Raw genomic sequence first — 18,219 nt, forward strand, 5'->3', positions numbered from 1 at the left:
TTTTGGTACCCATTGTATATGTCCTATGTACCTCGGTATATAGTTTCTGTTTTGGTATTTATCTCCAACCTGACTTCATTGGGTGCTCCCTGGGTAAGGATGGTATATGGGTATTAATGACTCCTTGGAGACCATTTGATGGTCTTGTTAGAACATTCCTGGAGCATGCTAGTTTTGGGTGGGCTGTGGAGGCAAACATTCTCGCTCTACTAGAAGGTTTGAAAGTACTACATCTGGAGTTCCTAACCAAATGCTCAGGAATGTCAAAGTCCCTTCTAAAAGTTAAAGCCTTAACTTGGTTGGTGGCTACTTAGTAAACAAAAGAAATGAAACATTGTCAATATTTGGTGGCTCAAAAGAAAGCTAATATTACACACACACACACACACAGAGAGAAAAAGAGAGAAATTTGATTCTTTTGTCAGAAAACACGATTACTCATTGCATCAAAGGAGAATTTATACATAGCATAAATTAACTTTTAGTGCAAAGCTATGGTTTTTATGTCATAATGGGATGAGAAATATGGAAAAGAAAACCAAAGGCTACCTGGAAGAATTTACAGGAAGTTTTATTGTTTTAATATGGAGACAAACCTGACAAGCAAAGATCAGAAATGCATTAATTTATATATAGATTTCTAGAATCCCATAAAGAAAATTAATATAATAAAAGTACAGTCAGAGTTCAAAAAAAGAAGAATTACTTGTCCTGATGTGCTATCTAATGAATACCACACTGCACCAGTTTGACCTTCAGTTTCAACTGGAACAGTCACTGAACCAAGAATTGTACTTTTCCAAATTATATCCCAATCATATATTGTCACATTAATCTGCAAAATCAATTATGGAAGAAATCGCCTCAAATAAACTTGGATGATGTGAAATGAGATAAAATAAATAAGAAAACTGGGATGTACTCCACATATTTCTTTCTTTCATAATAATACAAAACGACATAATGATATACCCCATTCACAAGGAAGAAAAATGCCAATATCAATGGTCTATTGGGTGTACAAAAGATATTGATCAATGCATGTGTTTTTTTGTAGGAAACACTATCAATCAAACAACTTTGAACAAGCTCCACCTAATAGCATAGAATATTGACACAACGGATCTCCTCGGATGAGGAGAGCAATCACAACGGGGGAGAATTTGGGTCAAGAAACAAGGGGTCAAAGTAATTTACCCCTTACAGAAAAATTGTCCCCCCCTTCCAATCACCAAGACACAAACGCTTTCTCTACAACCAGATTCCAAAGACCAGGGCTTTGGATTTACCTCCTTGAGGGAGACCCATATATTTCATGGGCCATTCACTAGTCTCACAACTTAATAAAGAGGTTAAGTTCCTCAGCTGCTCCTGCTGAAGGTTGATTCCCATGAGGGATTTCCAATAATGTTGATCTTAAGGCCCAACATCAATCAAACATCCTCAAGATGAGAATGAAAACAAGAATGGAGATTTTGCTTTCATTTGCAGAATGAGAAGAAATAATGTCATCCGCAGCCTGGAGATGAGAAACCCTGACTCGCTTTTGGCAACCTAAAGGCCTTCCACTAGGCACCTAAACCTTCAACACATAAAAATCATTCTACAAAGGATATCCACCATAAGAGCAAAAAGAAGAAAGATAAAGGTCCTCCCTGCCAAAGGCCTTGACCCAAACCTCAGGCCTCTAGTTGATCAGAATACTAAAACTGGTCTAGGGAAGGGACCCCTTCATCCATTTGCTTCATTCTATAGCAAAGCAGCCTTTATGGCTACACAGTGATCCAAGAAATTCCACTTGGCATGGTTGTAGGCTTTCTTGAAATTCATCTTGAGGAGTTATCCTTCCACCTTTGTGCTTTGTGCAAAATTTATCCTCAAGAATTTCATTAGCAGATTAGTGTTAAACAACCAATTTTTCTAAAATCTTAAGCTTGTAGGATTTGAGCTCACAATGTATATCATGCACTCCAACACCCTCCCTCACGTGTAGCCTTCTTTAGGGGTAAATAAGTTGAGGAAATAAACATGCAGTGAGGTTCGAATACAGAACCTCCCGCTAAACAAGGCTTTGATACAATGTTAGACAATCAATTTTCCTAAAATATTAAGATTCTAGGATTTGGGTCAATGTATATCATGCACCCTAACAATTAGCTTTCAACACAACATCCAAAATTTTCTTCATTTTCTGGATAGAGATAATCTCATGGAACAACTTGTAGGTACATTTGCAAAGAACTTAGTGATGATTTGTACAAACTAATCACAAGGCTATAAAATCCACAGGAATTAATGAAGGTGGGTACAGGACTATGTTAAACCCATCCTAACCAATTGCTTGTCCCTATCTAATTGGAGTGCTGCCGCTGCCTCTTTAATTACATTATCAAGAAAATGTATCTACAGCCACACCACCATATCATTTGAAATAGGATCCCCCTAAACCAACTAATGTAAACCTTTCTGAGTCGCTACTCTGAAAGAGGTGAAAAATATATTACAAAATTGCTCAAGACAAATCCATATTCTCAAAAACTGAAGCCCTTTGAATTCAATGAATTTAATGAACTTGTTTCTTTCTCTTGTCACCAGCCACTTGGTGAAGGAGCTTACAGTTGCAGTCTCCTTGTTTCACCCATTTCACATTAGTTCATTGTTGGAAAAAATGTAATAATTTGATATAATATATACAAAAGATGAAATGAAGGTTTGAAAAATATTGACTAATGAAAGAAATGTGGATCATGTCAGATAATGAATATAAATAAATCAACCAGATGAAGCATAAGCTTCATGATTTGAAGTGTACAAGGGGATTAAAGGTGCAAAAGCACAATTAACTAACAATTGCTACTCCAAGCAAGACCATAATGAATGAAAGCATTTATAATCACCCCACCCTTCTTGAGACATTTTCTAAAACCTTACATTCTCATTGTGCGAGATCTTTTATAAGAATAATTTACCTACCTATATTAAACAAGTTAAAGAAGTTTAGATTGCTCCTTTGCAGTCAATGTGTTCATAATTGCAGGCATTTAACTAATATATTTCTTTATTAAAAAAAATTAGCAAATTTACTGTAGAAAGGAGGGGAACAAAACAAACAAAACCAGCAGCAACTCATTTAAAAGAGATGTCAAATAGGATTCCGAGATTACATGATGCAGAACATATTAAAAAAGGAAAAATATAATGTGAGTATTGATGGTATTGAGAACGCTAATTTAGAAAATTAAATCACAGAGCTACCTTAACAGGAAGGTCATCAACAGAAAAATTGAACTCCTCTCCCCACATAGGATTTCTTGAACCAGGAACCATTGAACTGCAGCAGCAACAGAACTAAAATAAATAAGCACAGGCAAAAATGAAGATATGATATAAAATGACACAAAATTTTCTTATAAGTTTACTCACTAGGAAATGGGAAAGAGAAATAGAAAAAAGAGAGGGGAAAAAAGGAGATAAAGAATCAAAAATGCCCAAAGGGGGTACAGAGATATACATGGAGCACCAACACAAGAAAACGTAAAATGAAAAGAAGAAACGGCACCTTGGACCCCAAGAGGTACCAAATAATGCAAATAATGAGGACCACAGACTGAAGCCATTCCACGGTGGATAAGAAAATTATTGGTCAATTCCTCTTCCTCCTTACAAAAACAGCACCTACTGGCCAACATCCTACCCTCTTTCTCTAAGCTAGTCCAAAGTTTGAATTTTCTACCAAACAACTCTCCTGAAAAAGAAAAAGAAAAGAAAAACCAAAAAAATCAACTTTGGAGGGGCAGGTCATCGCCAAACCCTCCTAAGTGAAAAAGGTGTACTACAATTTGGATTCAGGGCCTTATTTAGAATCTCACCTAGAAACATCCAGTTTTACATAACTTCCACATTATCTTATCCTACTTACCTACAAGCACAACGACACCATGTACAAGACAAACAATTCCACAATTTCCATCTCCCAATTATGGAACTTTTTACATGAACCTAAAGTTCCAATAACTCCAGCCAACTTCTACATTTCCAATAATCTACCACCACAATCTCTAGATTCACGGCAATGACAAATAGATCCAGAAAATAATCCCCAAGGGTATTCTCACATCAAATATCAAATCAAAATTTCATTCCAAACTCATCACCAAAAGAAATACAGATCAAAGGAAAAGAAACATCTCATCCTTTTCTAATAGCTTTCTAGGGACTTGATCCTATCACGCATCTCCTTATTCTAGAACACCAACCACCCTTTTCTCCATAATAATCTTCCTCCAAAACTCATCCCTATCCACAACCCCCCTCCATAACAACTTACTCATTGAAGCCTTGATAAGAATCTATAAACTCCAGGTATCCACACCCCCTTCTCCTAGCTAGCAGGCTGGCACAACATTCTATCACCCAGTTTACTAGATGCAATTTCCTATCAAAACTTCAAAACTCTCTCACAAGAAATCTATTTGAATTTTCTCTGACCTAGCTTTGACCAAACAAAAAAGGACATAATGCCCACTCTAAAAAGGGTACTCTTGATGAGCACAATTTGTTTACTCTTAGCAATGGATGCAGAATGTCTGTCAAGGTTGTTTTGGGATCAGGATATTTCTTCTTCTTTTTTTTTTCTGTATATTATAGGCACCAAACAAGTAAGCAAAAAGAAGTGAAATTTTCTTGCTAGAGCAAAAAGAAAAAAAAAATTAAAAAATAAAAATAAAAGGAAGGGAAAGAAATAAGAGAGAGAACAAAAAAACAAGCTCCCTTTCCTCCCTTGGAGCTAAGCCAAAGCCTATCATGGTCAATAAATGATCATCTATTTACACTCTAACCCATCTCTATTTTAAGAATATCTCATCCTTTTTATTGCCATCTTTTTTCTTTTAATACTTCTTAGTCTTGTATTTTTTTTTTTTTTAAAAAAAAGTAAAGTTGTCAAACTTCCTCTTTTCATCTTGGCACATGTTTTTTTTTTTTTTTTTTTTTTTTTTTTTTTTTTTTTTTTTTAAGGCAAATAAGAAAATAAATAAAAAGTGCCTAACATGAGATGCACCAAATTACATTATATGTATACAATCACCCAAACCACACAAGGAAAGGGTAAATAGAAAACACACACCCTACCCTTACTTGAAGTTCATGCAATCTACAAATTTAGGCACTAAATGGTCTTCTATGTACACTCTAACCCAATCCAAAAATCTAGATATGAAATAGAATTTGATTGCTTAGTCCAATTGCTCGACGTCATTAAACGACTTCCTATTTCTTTCCTTCCTTAGAGTCCAGAACAAACACAAGTAAGGGGCCCTCCAAGCTATTTTCCACTTCTTCCTCATGAATGAGTCATACCAACTCAATAGGTTCCCTTTAACTAAGAGCGCATCACCCAGACCACTCCAAAAAGAGAAAAAGATTAGCTGCCACAACATTTTTGCTTTAAAACAATGAAGAAACAAGTGATCCATCGATTCTCCCTCACCTTTTCACAAGAAACATCCATTCAGCAAATCCATCCTTTCCTTTTAAGCTGGTCTAGTGTCAAAATTCTGCCCTATGTTGTTTCTCATGCAAAGAAGCCTACTTCATCGGAACCCAAGTAACTAATAGTCTACACTGTGCTTGCTTGTGGGGAAAGGCTCCCTACCTCCCCTAGCTAAGAAAGCTTATAAGGATATAACCAAGACATTGCCACCCTTGGTTTCCTTCTAACTTAAACTTGTCCTTCTCTTCCCTTCTAATTGACAAAGCGTGCAATTTCCATTAGAATCCCTCCATATCTTTGAGTTCCAAATCATTGAATATCTTGAAAAGCAAGGACTCCATTTACCACAAAGTTCAAAGTATCAACAAAGTCGTATCCACCTTGGGCCTTTCTACGCCGAGTCTGACACCTGATGCCATCTTTATCACAGACTCAACCAAAAACCGGTTAAACCCAGTTAACTCAATCGAGATTTTGAGTTAACTCAATTGAATATCCAAATATTCTCTAATTTTACCCAGAAATCATTTTTTTCCTTCCAAATCACAACAAAAAGCAACCAAAATTGAGAAATCTCTAAAAAAAAATCAGAGATTTTTGAATAGTTTCAAAACCCATACCTTACCCATTATGAAAAAGAAAACGAAAAGACATCCTTCCCAACGGCGATGTTGATGTAAAGAATAAGAAGGAGAAAAAGAAGAAGAATTACCCATTATGAAGAAGAAAACAAAAAGACATCCTTCCCGTTGGTGATGTTATTGTGAAGAAGAAGAAGAATTACCCATTATAACAAAGAAAAATAAAAGACATCCTTCCCATCAGCGATGTTGTTGTTGTTGTTGTGAAAAAAACAAAGAAGAATTACCCATTATGAAGAAGAAAACGAAAAGACATCCTTCCCATCAACAATGTTGTTGTGAAGAAGAAGACCGTCGGCGATGTTTTTTTTTTGATAGGCAAAGGCAACAATATATTAGAAAAGGGCACCAAGAGAAAAAACCAATAGCATACAGGGAGTATACAAAAGGCCCCTTAAGGCACACACAAAAGAAGAGAAAATACAAACCCGACCCTCATGTAGCGCCTAGCCAATCAATAAAACTAGGTAAAGTAAGAGAACCTTCATTTACAATTGATTTTGTCCATACCCAAAGATTACAAACAAGAGAATTTTTGTTGATTCTCGTTGTGAAGATTACAAACCCGACCGTCGGCGATGTTGTTGTGAAAAAAAAGAAAAAGAAGAACGGCAATGTTGTTATGAAGAAGATGAAGAATGGCGATATTGTTGTGAAGAAAAAGAAGAAGAGAAGAGAAGAATTACTCAAAGAATAACTCATTGTGAAGAAGAAAACAAAAAGACATTCTTTCCATTGGCGATGTTGTTGTGAAGAAGAAGAGGAAGAAGATGATGAAGAAAGAAGAAGAAAAAACATCCTTCCCGTCAACGATGTTGTTGTGAAGAAGAAGAAGAAGACGAAAAGACATCCTTCATATCGGCGATGTTGTTCTGAAGAAGAAGATGATGAAAAGACATCCTTCCCATCAGCGAAGAAGAAAAAGAAGACGAAAAGACATCCTTCCCATTAGCGATGTTGTTGTGAAGGATGATGATGATGATTATGATGTCTTTGCTCTGGCTCCATAGTGTCGGTGGCACACCGCATGGTGTGGGCATTTGCTGTAAAGAAGGCTCTCTACCTCTGCCAAATGGGGTGTTCTCTGTTTGTTTATGGTGTGGGATTGGGAATTTGAAAATAAAAGGGTAATTATATTAAAAAATATTTATTACATTAAATACTTAAGTGTGTTACAAACAGGAAATTGAAGATTATTATTTTATCTGGTAAGTTTTGGTATGAATTTCTTCAATTTGGTTAATGTATTATTTTATATGGTAATCATGTTATATATGGTATATTATTTTATATGTTAATTTATTGTTAATAATATATTGAACCATGATTTACTACCCTTCCCGACCTTCTCCCACACCTTGCCACTCAACCTTCTTTGTTGGATGCTATAAAGAATAACATCAAGAAGGCTTCTTCCAAGGACAAGTCATCACAACATCTATCTTTCCAAAATTATACTCTCCTCTCATTCTCAACTATGAAACAAAACATGGATTTTAAAACATCCCACCCCTTTATAATAGTTTTCCATACCCCCACCCCATTGCCTTCTCACACCCCCCTCAAACATTGATCCCTCCTTCCTCTTCTCTAAACTTTCGTATTATGGTCACTCTTTTTCCTACGAATCTCCAATTCTAGTTGCCAAGTAAGGTCTTATCTAAAGTGGAAAGATTACAACACCTAGGCCCCCGCCTTTTTTACCCAAACAAGCAATAGAACAATTAACAAATGAAGTATTTTCCCTAGCGCACCACCACCTAATAGGAAGCGCCTCTAAATCTTCTCAAGCCTTAACTAACTCTTCTCGAAATGATGAACAATGACATAAGATAGAATGGAAAACTTACTTTTGATCAACATAAGTCTCCCTCCTTTAAACAAATGTTGATCTTCCACATTGTCGATCTTCTTTGAAATCTCTCCTCCACAACATCCTACACGCTTAAAGATTTACAAAGAGCACTTGAAGGAAGATCCGAGTAGGTAGTGGGCAACTTTCCCATCCCATAACCTAGCACAAAAGCTAGTCCCTCCACATTAGTTACTTTCTCAATAGGAATAAGTTCACTTTTCCCCAAATTAATTTTTAGTCTAGAGATTGCCTCAAATCATATAAGAACCCAACTCAAATATTCCAATTGATCTCAATCGGTATCATAGAGAATAAGGGTGTCATCGACAACCAAAAGATGTGACACTTCCATCCCCTCTTCACTCCTTCCACACACTTTGAAACCCAAAATAAAACCTTTTTCCTAAACTTTGCACAAAATCTAAGTGAGAGCCCTCATCGCAAAATAAATAAATAAGGGGATAAAGGATCCCCCACCTTAAGCCCCAAGAGCTTTTTTTTTTTTTTTTTTTTTTTTGATAGGTAAACAAGAAATGAATAAAAAACATCAAAAAGAGCGCACCAAAGTATACAAGATGTATACAACGACCACCAAAAGATGGCCAAAAAAATAAGGAAAGTGAAAACACAAAACTAATCCCTCCCATAGTAAGAACCCAACCAATCAATAAAATCACACAAGGACATTGGTCCTAAAGCTATCTACAACTTGGTCCAAGATAACAAGTTACAAAGGAACAAGTTTTTTAGACTTAAGATAGAGAGCTCCTCATCTTTAAACAATCTTCTATTTCTCTCCTTCCAAATTGTCCAAAGGAGACACAAATGAGTTGTTCCCCACACTTTTTATGTTTCCTTCCAACGAAGGACTCACACCAATCCAACAAAGTCTCTCTTACTGAGGAAGGCAACACTCAAGATGCACCAAAGAGAAAGAACAAAAGCTGCCACAAATCCCTTGCTATATCACAATGAAGCAGGATGTGGTCAATCGACTCCTCTTAGACATGACAAAGGAAGTATTTGTTAGCTAGGGACCACCCTCTCCCATAGAGTTGATTTAAAATCAAAACTTTACCCCATAAGGCCTCCCAAGTAAAGAGACTCACCTTAGGTGGAACCTAAGAGTTCCAAACAGTAGCTTTTGGGAAGGAGGTAGAATTCTCAGGCTCTAGGCAAGCATAAAGGGACTTCACAGAGAAAGAACCACTCTTTGTCTCTAGTCAGATCATCTTATCTTCTACTTTCTTGTTCACCGTCTTATCTTGAAGCCTTAAAAGAAAGTACTCCATGATATCAATCTCCCAATTGTTTAGATTTCTAGAGAAACTAGGAGTCCAATAACCACTAACATAAGACTGATTCCATAAATCTGCCACTCATGCCTCCTTTGAGCTAGCTAAGGCATGTAAGAAAGGGAAAGAAACATACAATAGTTCATCACCACACCACCTATCCTTCAAAAAATTAATCCTCCTCCCATTGCCCATAAAATAAATAAAATAATATAAAATAAACTTTAGTGTTGACAATTGCCCACAATTTCCTTATAGCTTTCCATAGCACAACTCCGTACCTATCACTTACTTCCTTAGAACACCACCCCCTTCAACATCCCCATATTTCCCCTCTATAAATTACTTCAAGAAAGCTTCCCTTTTCCTTGCATACCGCCAAATCTGCTAGCTAAGAAAAGCCTTGAAAATAACCCCCATTTTGTTGCTCTTTAACCTTGAAACAATGGCTTCATTAGTAATAAGAACTAGGTCTAGAATCTATCTTCCCACCCCTAAAAGCATGTTGATAGGCTGAAACCACCTTTCAAACAACTTTTTTCAGCTTGTTTGCCAACTCTTCAGATAAAATCTTATATAGTCCGCTTACAAAGTTAATGGATTTAAAATCTTTCAGATTTTCTACACCTCCTTTTTTCAAGATCAAAACTAGGAAGGTGGCATTTAAGCTTCTTTGAAAAAAGGCTTGGTTGAAAAACTCCTTAAAAAACTATACACTTGGAGCTTAACAAAGCCCTAAAATGACTACCAAAAGACCATAGTGAAACCATTTGGCCTAGAGCTTTATCCCCTCTCAAATTGGAAAAGGAGGAAAAAGCTTCTCTAAAAAAGGCTCTTTCAAACTCGTGAAGTCATCACTCTCCTAGACTTAAAAGCTCATTCCTCTAATGTTTGATCTCCAATCTTTTGATTCAAAAAGGAGGAATTGAAAGGCCTTGCACACCTCATCCTTTATCTTAGCCTACTCAAACAACCATGCATCATTAACTCTTCATTTAGCCTATAAGTTTCTTCTACTACGACCATTTTGTGGGAAAATTTGGTGCTTTTGTCCCCATCTCATAACCAAGGACAAAAATATTGAGATATATCGTGTATCAAAGAAGATGGATACATATATAGGTAAGATATATTAACTAATGGAAAGGATTTTATCAGGAAAAATTGTCGATATATCGACAATATATCGATAATTTCCGATAAATCAACGACACAACCAAAAAATTGGTCATGGATGGAAACAATCGCCAAAATTTCAACTATAAATCAGCGATATATCGACAAAAAATTGGCGATATATCAATGATGTCTAATGCCCAAACTTTTAATTTTTGTTTAATGGGCCAATGTTGGATCAACCCAACCAGTCTATACATGACTTTTAAATCTTCTCTAATGAGCCAAATGATGGATGAAGCCTAATGACTTAATAGATGTAAATTTTTAACTTTAGTAGAATTGGCCAAAGGCAAACTTAGGCCCAACCAGCCCATCTATTGTGGCTAGGTGCTATATAAGGCAACACCTTAAATAGAAACTATAAAGCTTTGCAATCTCTCAAAGTTTTGATGTGGAATTGTGCTCTTATTTAGAGAAAATGAAAAAATCTCATGCAAGATAAGGACTCAAACTCAGGTACTTAGGTTTAAAAAAAATGGCCTATGTCGTTAAGCCAAACTTATTTTATGGTATACATATGCTTAAAATTGTCTATATATATAATTATTATACATATATTTTTATATATTGTAATATATTTTATAAATTAATTAAAATAAAATTATTATAAATAAGTGAATTTTAATTATCTTATAATCTATTTTGTATACTAATTAAATATAAGACAAACATAAAATCATAAATAAAATTATCAATATTTTTAAATAAAACTATTTTGTGTCAAAATATCCACCGATATTTCCCTAATATATTCGATATATCCATAAAATCTAAGTTTTAATGTATCTGTAATTACTGATACTTTCATCCTTGCTCATAACCAAAATCTCTAGATTTTTGTCTCCACATAGTTTCTTCAATTAAGACCCACTTTCCGGACTCTTCCAAAGGCACATATTTGGCCTCTACCTGTTCAACTAAAAGGACTAATTCTCTCTCCTTAGTATCCCAAAACCAATAAGAGATAGAACCTCTAATTTTATGGTCGCAACAATTCTTAAAAACAGCTTTGTTCCACACTTTAAGGTCATTTTTAAGGGCCTTTAACTTCACTACCAAATAATGACAATAAGGTCCATTTACATTGTAGCCCAATTACTGGTTTCTTACAACATCTTTGAAACCATTGAACTTAAGCCACATATTCTCAAATCTAAAAGACGACTTGCCTTTTCTTACCATCCTTAAGAATAATGAGGGAGTGATCAAAAATTGGTTGTCATAAAACACTTTAAGTTAGGCCCAAAAAATGGTTCTCCCACTTTTCTAAGGCTAAGAAATGGTCCAATCTTGAACAAGACTGAGAACTTTGTCCTCCACTCCACGTAAAAGTAAATCCAAAAAGAGGAAGATCACTCAAAAAATTCAAATCCTCTATTATATTTGAAAAATGCCTCATTTTTTAAGAAAGCCTTGAGCAGTTTCTACTTTCTCCAAAAAATCTAATCAAATTAAAGTCTCTACCTAAGCACCAAGAAACTTCCCACAACCCTACTCTACTCAAAAATCCTCTCTACTCCCTTTAGACCGGTCCATACACCTCAATGAACATCTGAACGAAACCATCTTCACAGTTTTTGAAATGAAAGGAGATAGAGAACACTCCCACTTACATATCCATCAACTCCAACACCTTGTTGTCTTAGAAAACCACAATGCCTTCTACCAAAACCTCTGCCCCCCATTCCAAAAATCTTCCCTTACCCAAACTCCTAACCAATTGATCCGATGTCTCTAGCACCTTGGTTTCGTAAAGGCAAACCAAATCCACTTTCTAAGACCTAATCATAGCCTTAATTAACTTCCTTTTCTCCCCATCAGTGGCTCCTTGCAAAGTTTTTGACATGTGAATACCCTAGTTCTTCATAAAACACTACAAAATTTATAATTTGAGAGGACTTACCAAGTTCAAATGTTTGGACCTTACATTGTTTTCATTAAAACAAATCCTCCATTTCTCTTTAATCCCACATCTTTTCCCAAAACTCTCAGATCTCAATATTTTCCTATCCATACCCATGCAAGCTTGTTACATTTACATCCCTATCAAAGATAAATCAGTATTATTTACAAACACTCATTGTGCCCATCAGTGTTGTTCATATCAACAATAGAACAACTTTGCAGGCAATCAATTAGCAGTAAACACAATCCTATTATAAAAATAATGGTAAACACAAATAAAAAACAAAGTCAAAGATAATCAAGTGATATCATCTTCTCTATTTACTAAATAGGTTCTAACAAATCTAACATAAATGTCCTGGGCATGATAAGGCTTACCCCAGTCAACGAAAGTGATAAAAATAACAAAGAAATATATGTTTTAAATTATTAATCATTTAGAAAGGTAGACTATTAAAAAAATAAAAAATCATCATTTGGAAAGGTATGAGTAAAAAACCATAATCAATCACCTGAATCGCTTTTCCTCACCACAAGTGATTATAGCATAAGGATCAGACATGCCATTCAAGTTTGCACCAATAAGATTCTTAGCTGCCAACAATTCTAACTGAAAAAACATGGAAGCACCATCTCCTTGTCAACAAAAGGAATGCAAAAGAAGCAACCCACAAAAGATGAATTCTTCATATGATTATTATGTGCCAACTTCAATGGATAAAAATGGAGAAAAAAAAAATCATCATTAATACAGCACTTTTAACTTTAAGACAAGAAATGGAAGATCCAAAATACCTTGATAACATATGCAGAATTGGTTTGAGGATCTCCCTTCAGCTGGCCCATCTACAAAATAAGTGCAGAACTGCATGTCAAAGAAGTGGAAAATTACTCCATGAGAAAGATAGCATGCAAACAAAAGGAGTTTCCACAAAGTACATCAATTAGCTTCAGCATTCAGTTCTAACTTTCGAGATAACCAAGTTTAAGAAGATAGTACAATCACATACTCAAACTTAAAGAGCAATATTTGTGCAACAAATGTCTATCATATGATACCAATCCGAAAACCTGTTTCATAGAATGCCATTACCCAGCATAACATTTAAATACCACACACTGCTATTAATTTTATTTTGCATTAAATGATTAATTAACATATAAAAATTAAAAATTGTGCAAAGGTTGAAACCATTGCTAGTGAGACAATTGAATAGTAAATTACCATTTTATTTTTATCATCAAATGAATAATCTTAATATTAATGGGATTCGTTAAGTAATTTAACAGTCTTATAACTATTTGGAGAGACAGAGAGAATCCTTCATATGTTTTCTTAATAGCATAGATAAACAAATCAATACAAGAGGGTCAAGTCTCAAACTAATGACAAACATAACATTTTTAATATATTATATTTTATTTTATTTATTTGTAATGAAGCCCACATAGTAAATTACCATTTTTTTTTTTCATGAAATTGACAATCTTAATAACAAAGGTTTCAGAAAAGTAATTAAATAGTCTAATAACCATTTGGAGAGACAAAGGAAAGAGAATCCTTCATTGGCTTTCTTAAAACTGCAGATAAACATATAAACTCATATAAGAGGGTCAAGTTTCAAACTAACGGTAAATGCAACTTAAATCTACCACCACCAATATTGGTTCATTATTTGGTGAGGTTCAATGGAACCAAGAAATTTGGACAAGGTACTGATATAAAAATGAAAAGAATACAATTCTAATTATTATAACTCACAAACTGAGAAATGTGGCTATTGATACATTTTCAGTGCCTACATTACCACTATTTATGGACCCAAATCACAGCATCTTAGGGATAAAATTTGAGTGGAGTTGGATGAAATTTGTCCATTAAGTTACATTATCTTATAGAAGGGTAACGAATTCATTGAAGTTGGATAACAAGCTCCAATGCCTGGTGGTTGTGGACTCTCATCCTGTTAGGAGGAGGGATGTTTCCCCTCCCTATGAGAACACGTGACTCAAAACCTAAACTTCAATTGTTTATCAAAAGTTGGAGTGATGAGTGCCAAGTAGTAGGGTAGGAGGGTTATAGATTTTTGCAAAAGCTGAAGTTTTGTTAAAGCAAACTCAAGATTTGGAATAATGAGTACCTAGAGAAAGAAAAGCCTAGATGCTCAAGAAAATTGAAATATTCATGCCCTTTAGGAGTTAAGCCACATGATGAAGGACTTGAGATATATCAGAATTTCAAGAAAATTTGAGCCTGAATCTTGAGATTTTTCTCTTAGCTATATGTGTAAGGTGATTTTAAGGTGCCCAAGAGTTCCCCATTTCAGAGGAAAGAAAATGGTGGAAGAGAACCTTTCAAGACAATGGAATTAAGGATCATTAGATAAGGATTAGGCTTTGAGTGTAAACAATCTTAAAATGTCTTTTTACCACAACTCTTAACAGATCCTTAGAGAATACATCTTGAAGGTCCTTCCATAGTTTCCAAGAGCTTAGATGGCTGGAAAAAGACTTAGTTGTACTTATGAGCCATAATCAGTCTGCTTAAATTCTGCTTACTCTATTTAAAGAGAAATACAATTTTTTTAGAAAAAAAAAAAAAAAAGCCATATTGTCAAGCTTTGGAAAGGTTGTAGAGACTAGATGGAGCTATCTTAAGATCTAAAAAGAAAATTGCCTCAAAAATCTAACTTTATTCAGAGATATAGCAATGGGATAGTAACAGCCAACTATAAGCTAGCTTGGACTGAACTGGATTAAGCTAAGCTTTAACCATTGTGGTAGGGAAAAAAGGCATCTTTGTTGAGGATTAGAAATCTTATAGTGAGGTCAAACCCTTGAGTCATACATGAATTTCAACCCCCCTGTGATGAGAGATCACAGAAGATAACAGAAAAAAGATAGGTCCTTGGCAATCACACCAAGATTCTTAGGCAATCATACTTAGGATTTCTTAAAAAATCTTACTTAGGGAAGACAATCACACCTTAAGAAGCTAAATAGCTACTAAATTCTCAATAATTCTTTTCATTAAAATTGAAATAGACTTATAGGAAAAGGAATACGACTCCTTTTCCTAATCAAATTAGAAACTAATACAAATAGAAACACCTTCACCTCTTTAAGCACGATATCAAGAAACAATGAAGAAAATAAAATCTTGAATCATCCATTATATGTAGTTTAACATTTTTATAATCCAGAAAATGAAAGGCTTGTCTCCAATAGCCAAATAATTGTGTGAGGCCCTGTAGCACGGACAATTTGTTTTTCACTCCAAAGATTAAAAATGCAAAATTCAATCTCTCAATTTTTTTTTTATTTTCTTTTCATTCACTACATTTCTCTGCAACCAAGTAAAGGCTACAAGGTTGAACAAGCTATCGCTAAACTTCCATTTCATTTCATTTATTTTATTTTCTTTCTCTCTATTCGCTATGGTTCTTCGCAACCAAACAAAGACTTCAACGTCAAACAAACTTCAAACCTTTCATAAACCCAATCAACTACATCAAATGCAAAATTACACATTACGACCAAAAAATCATAATCATTCAATAAATTCAATCAATTAAAGAACAAGCTAACTTCTCCACATAACAAACCAAAATAAATTCTTTTCCAAATTAATCTAATATTACCAAATACAACACCAAAAAAGAAAAATCAATAAACACCAACCAAGCAAAGTAAAGTCAACCAAATTGACCTTGACATTATCATCGATCAAATCTCCGGCACCAATCAGGCCCTCTCCAGTTGCCTGACTCTCGTCTATCTCCCCATTCCCGTACGTGAAAAACCAGTACGTAATAATCACAAAAACCGCAACCGCGACGCTGATCTCCACTTCCCACCACGTCGGCACAAGAAAATGGAGCGCCTCCTCTATCATCTCCATCGAGAATCCGAATTCGCTTCGGAATCGATCTTAGGGTTTCGGAAGAAGAAGAAGAGAAAGATTCATCGGAGAATTAGAAGAAGAGTGATGAGCATTAGAGGGAGAGAGAGAGAGATGGAGAGGTGGTCAAAGGAAAATGGTAAGAGAAAGGGTGAGTGTTATAATTACGGTTTTAGAAAATACCCCTGTAATTTTGGGGTAATCTCACGGGTGGTAAATGGGCAGGAGTGTAATACTGACGAAATACGTGGGGGGTTTTGTGGAGAGAATTCAAAAGAACTGCCTCTGCGTAACGCCTATGAAAAAGGCTTTTCGCTGTTCGGTCCCCTGCATTTGTCCATATTTCCTTTCGGGCCCCGTAGTTTTCTCATTTCAAGTCTGCCTTTTTTTAGTTTTTTTTGCGGAAAATATTTTTATTTTTAAAAAATATTGTTTTTATATTAATATAATATTTAAATAATTTAATTTTAATTATCAACACAAATATAATATAATTATAACATTTAAATCTTTATATTAACGGTCAAAAAATATGAAAAACATAACATATTCCTATTATTCCAATATATTATTAATTTTATAAATTTAAAAAATTATATTTAATGCTTAAAATATTGACTATATTTAATCAACTACACATAAATTATGGTTTCAGCTATTATGTAATTTTTAATTTTTATATACTAATTTTTTTGGAAAAAATAGTAGCCTAGTTTTTTAAATTTGTATAATAAAGTGGAATAATAAAAATTATTGAGATTTTGATTGTGTTTTTTGGTATTATTTTGCCTAAAATTTGACCGGTCTTTTGTCGTCGGCTCCTACCTTCAACCATGACCAAACCGCCGCCCAATACCGTTGGTCTTTCAACGTCAACGTATATATTCCAAACAAAAAAAATCTTAAAATAAAATAAATATAGAATTTTCGTTGTCATTTTTTATTATTTTAATTTTGCTATCGTGAAGAACAATATTTCTTAAAGGCAAAGGATTTTTTGGCATCTAATTATGTACCAAACCAAGCAATTTGGTAAGATTCTTGGCAAATTAAAACGGGTCAAACTTAATTTATGTAATTTAGCATTTTTTTTTAGTAATAATTTCATTAAATATGTTTATATTTATGATATACTAACTATAGTCACCAGGGCTATTGTTTTTATTTAAGTCAATTTGCATGGAGTTTTCAAAACACGTATAAGATCATTATTAAAATCATTAATCAACTTATTAAAGTTAGCTTTGATTGAAGATTACGATATCATGCACATTATGATTTTTTATTTGTATTGATGTATTTCAAAATTGTCACAGATATAAAAATTCATCATTTTCATCACAAAAGGTGTTTAGTTGCGTACATAGTTCGTAATCCCATCAAATACATGAATTAGAGGAATAAGTGTTATCTTTTCGACCTAAATTTTCATATCTTATACGAGTTATATAAAAATTTTTTATCGTTATATATGTAGTGAGAGGAAAATGAATCTAATTGGAAATTAGTTATTATGGTCTTGATTTGGTTTGTTATTTAAATTAATTCTCATATTGTTCAAACAATTTTTTAAAACGTTTTATTTATTTTTTATTTTAAACATATGTTAATTACATTAAAAATAAATATAGTTTATAATAAAAAAAATATTATGAATTTTGTAATTTATTTTTACTATGAATAATTTTGATGTGAATTATGAAATATTTAAATAAAAAATTATTGTTTTCCGTAACAATTTAAATCATTTTAATTATATAAAAAAAAAAAACAACTTAAATTATTTCTTTATACTTTCATAACCTTTAAATTTGAGAAATATTCGAACTCTAAAATATAATACAAGAAGAAATCAAAATAAATAATAATATAGTAACACTGTTGAAATTCAAATTTTATTGTATAAATATGCGTAGCGTATTAAGAAACAGGATAGATATATATATATATAT

General features: G+C 33.9%; 1 protein-coding gene across 1 annotated transcript in view; it reads right to left on the reverse strand.

Moving 5' to 3' along the window:
- Window positions 1-16,396, reverse strand: part of LOC117914351 (BAG-associated GRAM protein 1) — a 39,070-nt gene extending 22,674 nt beyond the window's left edge. The window contains 6 exon segments of the mRNA XM_034829655.1: window positions 550-596; window positions 707-835; window positions 3,256-3,331; window positions 12,879-12,976; window positions 13,162-13,212; window positions 16,076-16,396. Coding sequence (XP_034685546.1) covers window positions 550-596; window positions 707-835; window positions 3,256-3,331; window positions 12,879-12,976; window positions 13,162-13,212; window positions 16,076-16,267 — 593 coding nt within the window. The 5' untranslated portion in view covers window positions 16,268-16,396.
- Window positions 16,397-18,219: the final 1,823 nt, after the last annotated feature.

The sequence above is a fragment of the Vitis riparia genome, chromosome 5 (genome assembly GCF_004353265.1).
Source record: "Vitis riparia cultivar Riparia Gloire de Montpellier isolate 1030 chromosome 5, EGFV_Vit.rip_1.0, whole genome shotgun sequence".
NCBI classification, from domain to species: domain Eukaryota; kingdom Viridiplantae; phylum Streptophyta; class Magnoliopsida; order Vitales; family Vitaceae; genus Vitis; species Vitis riparia.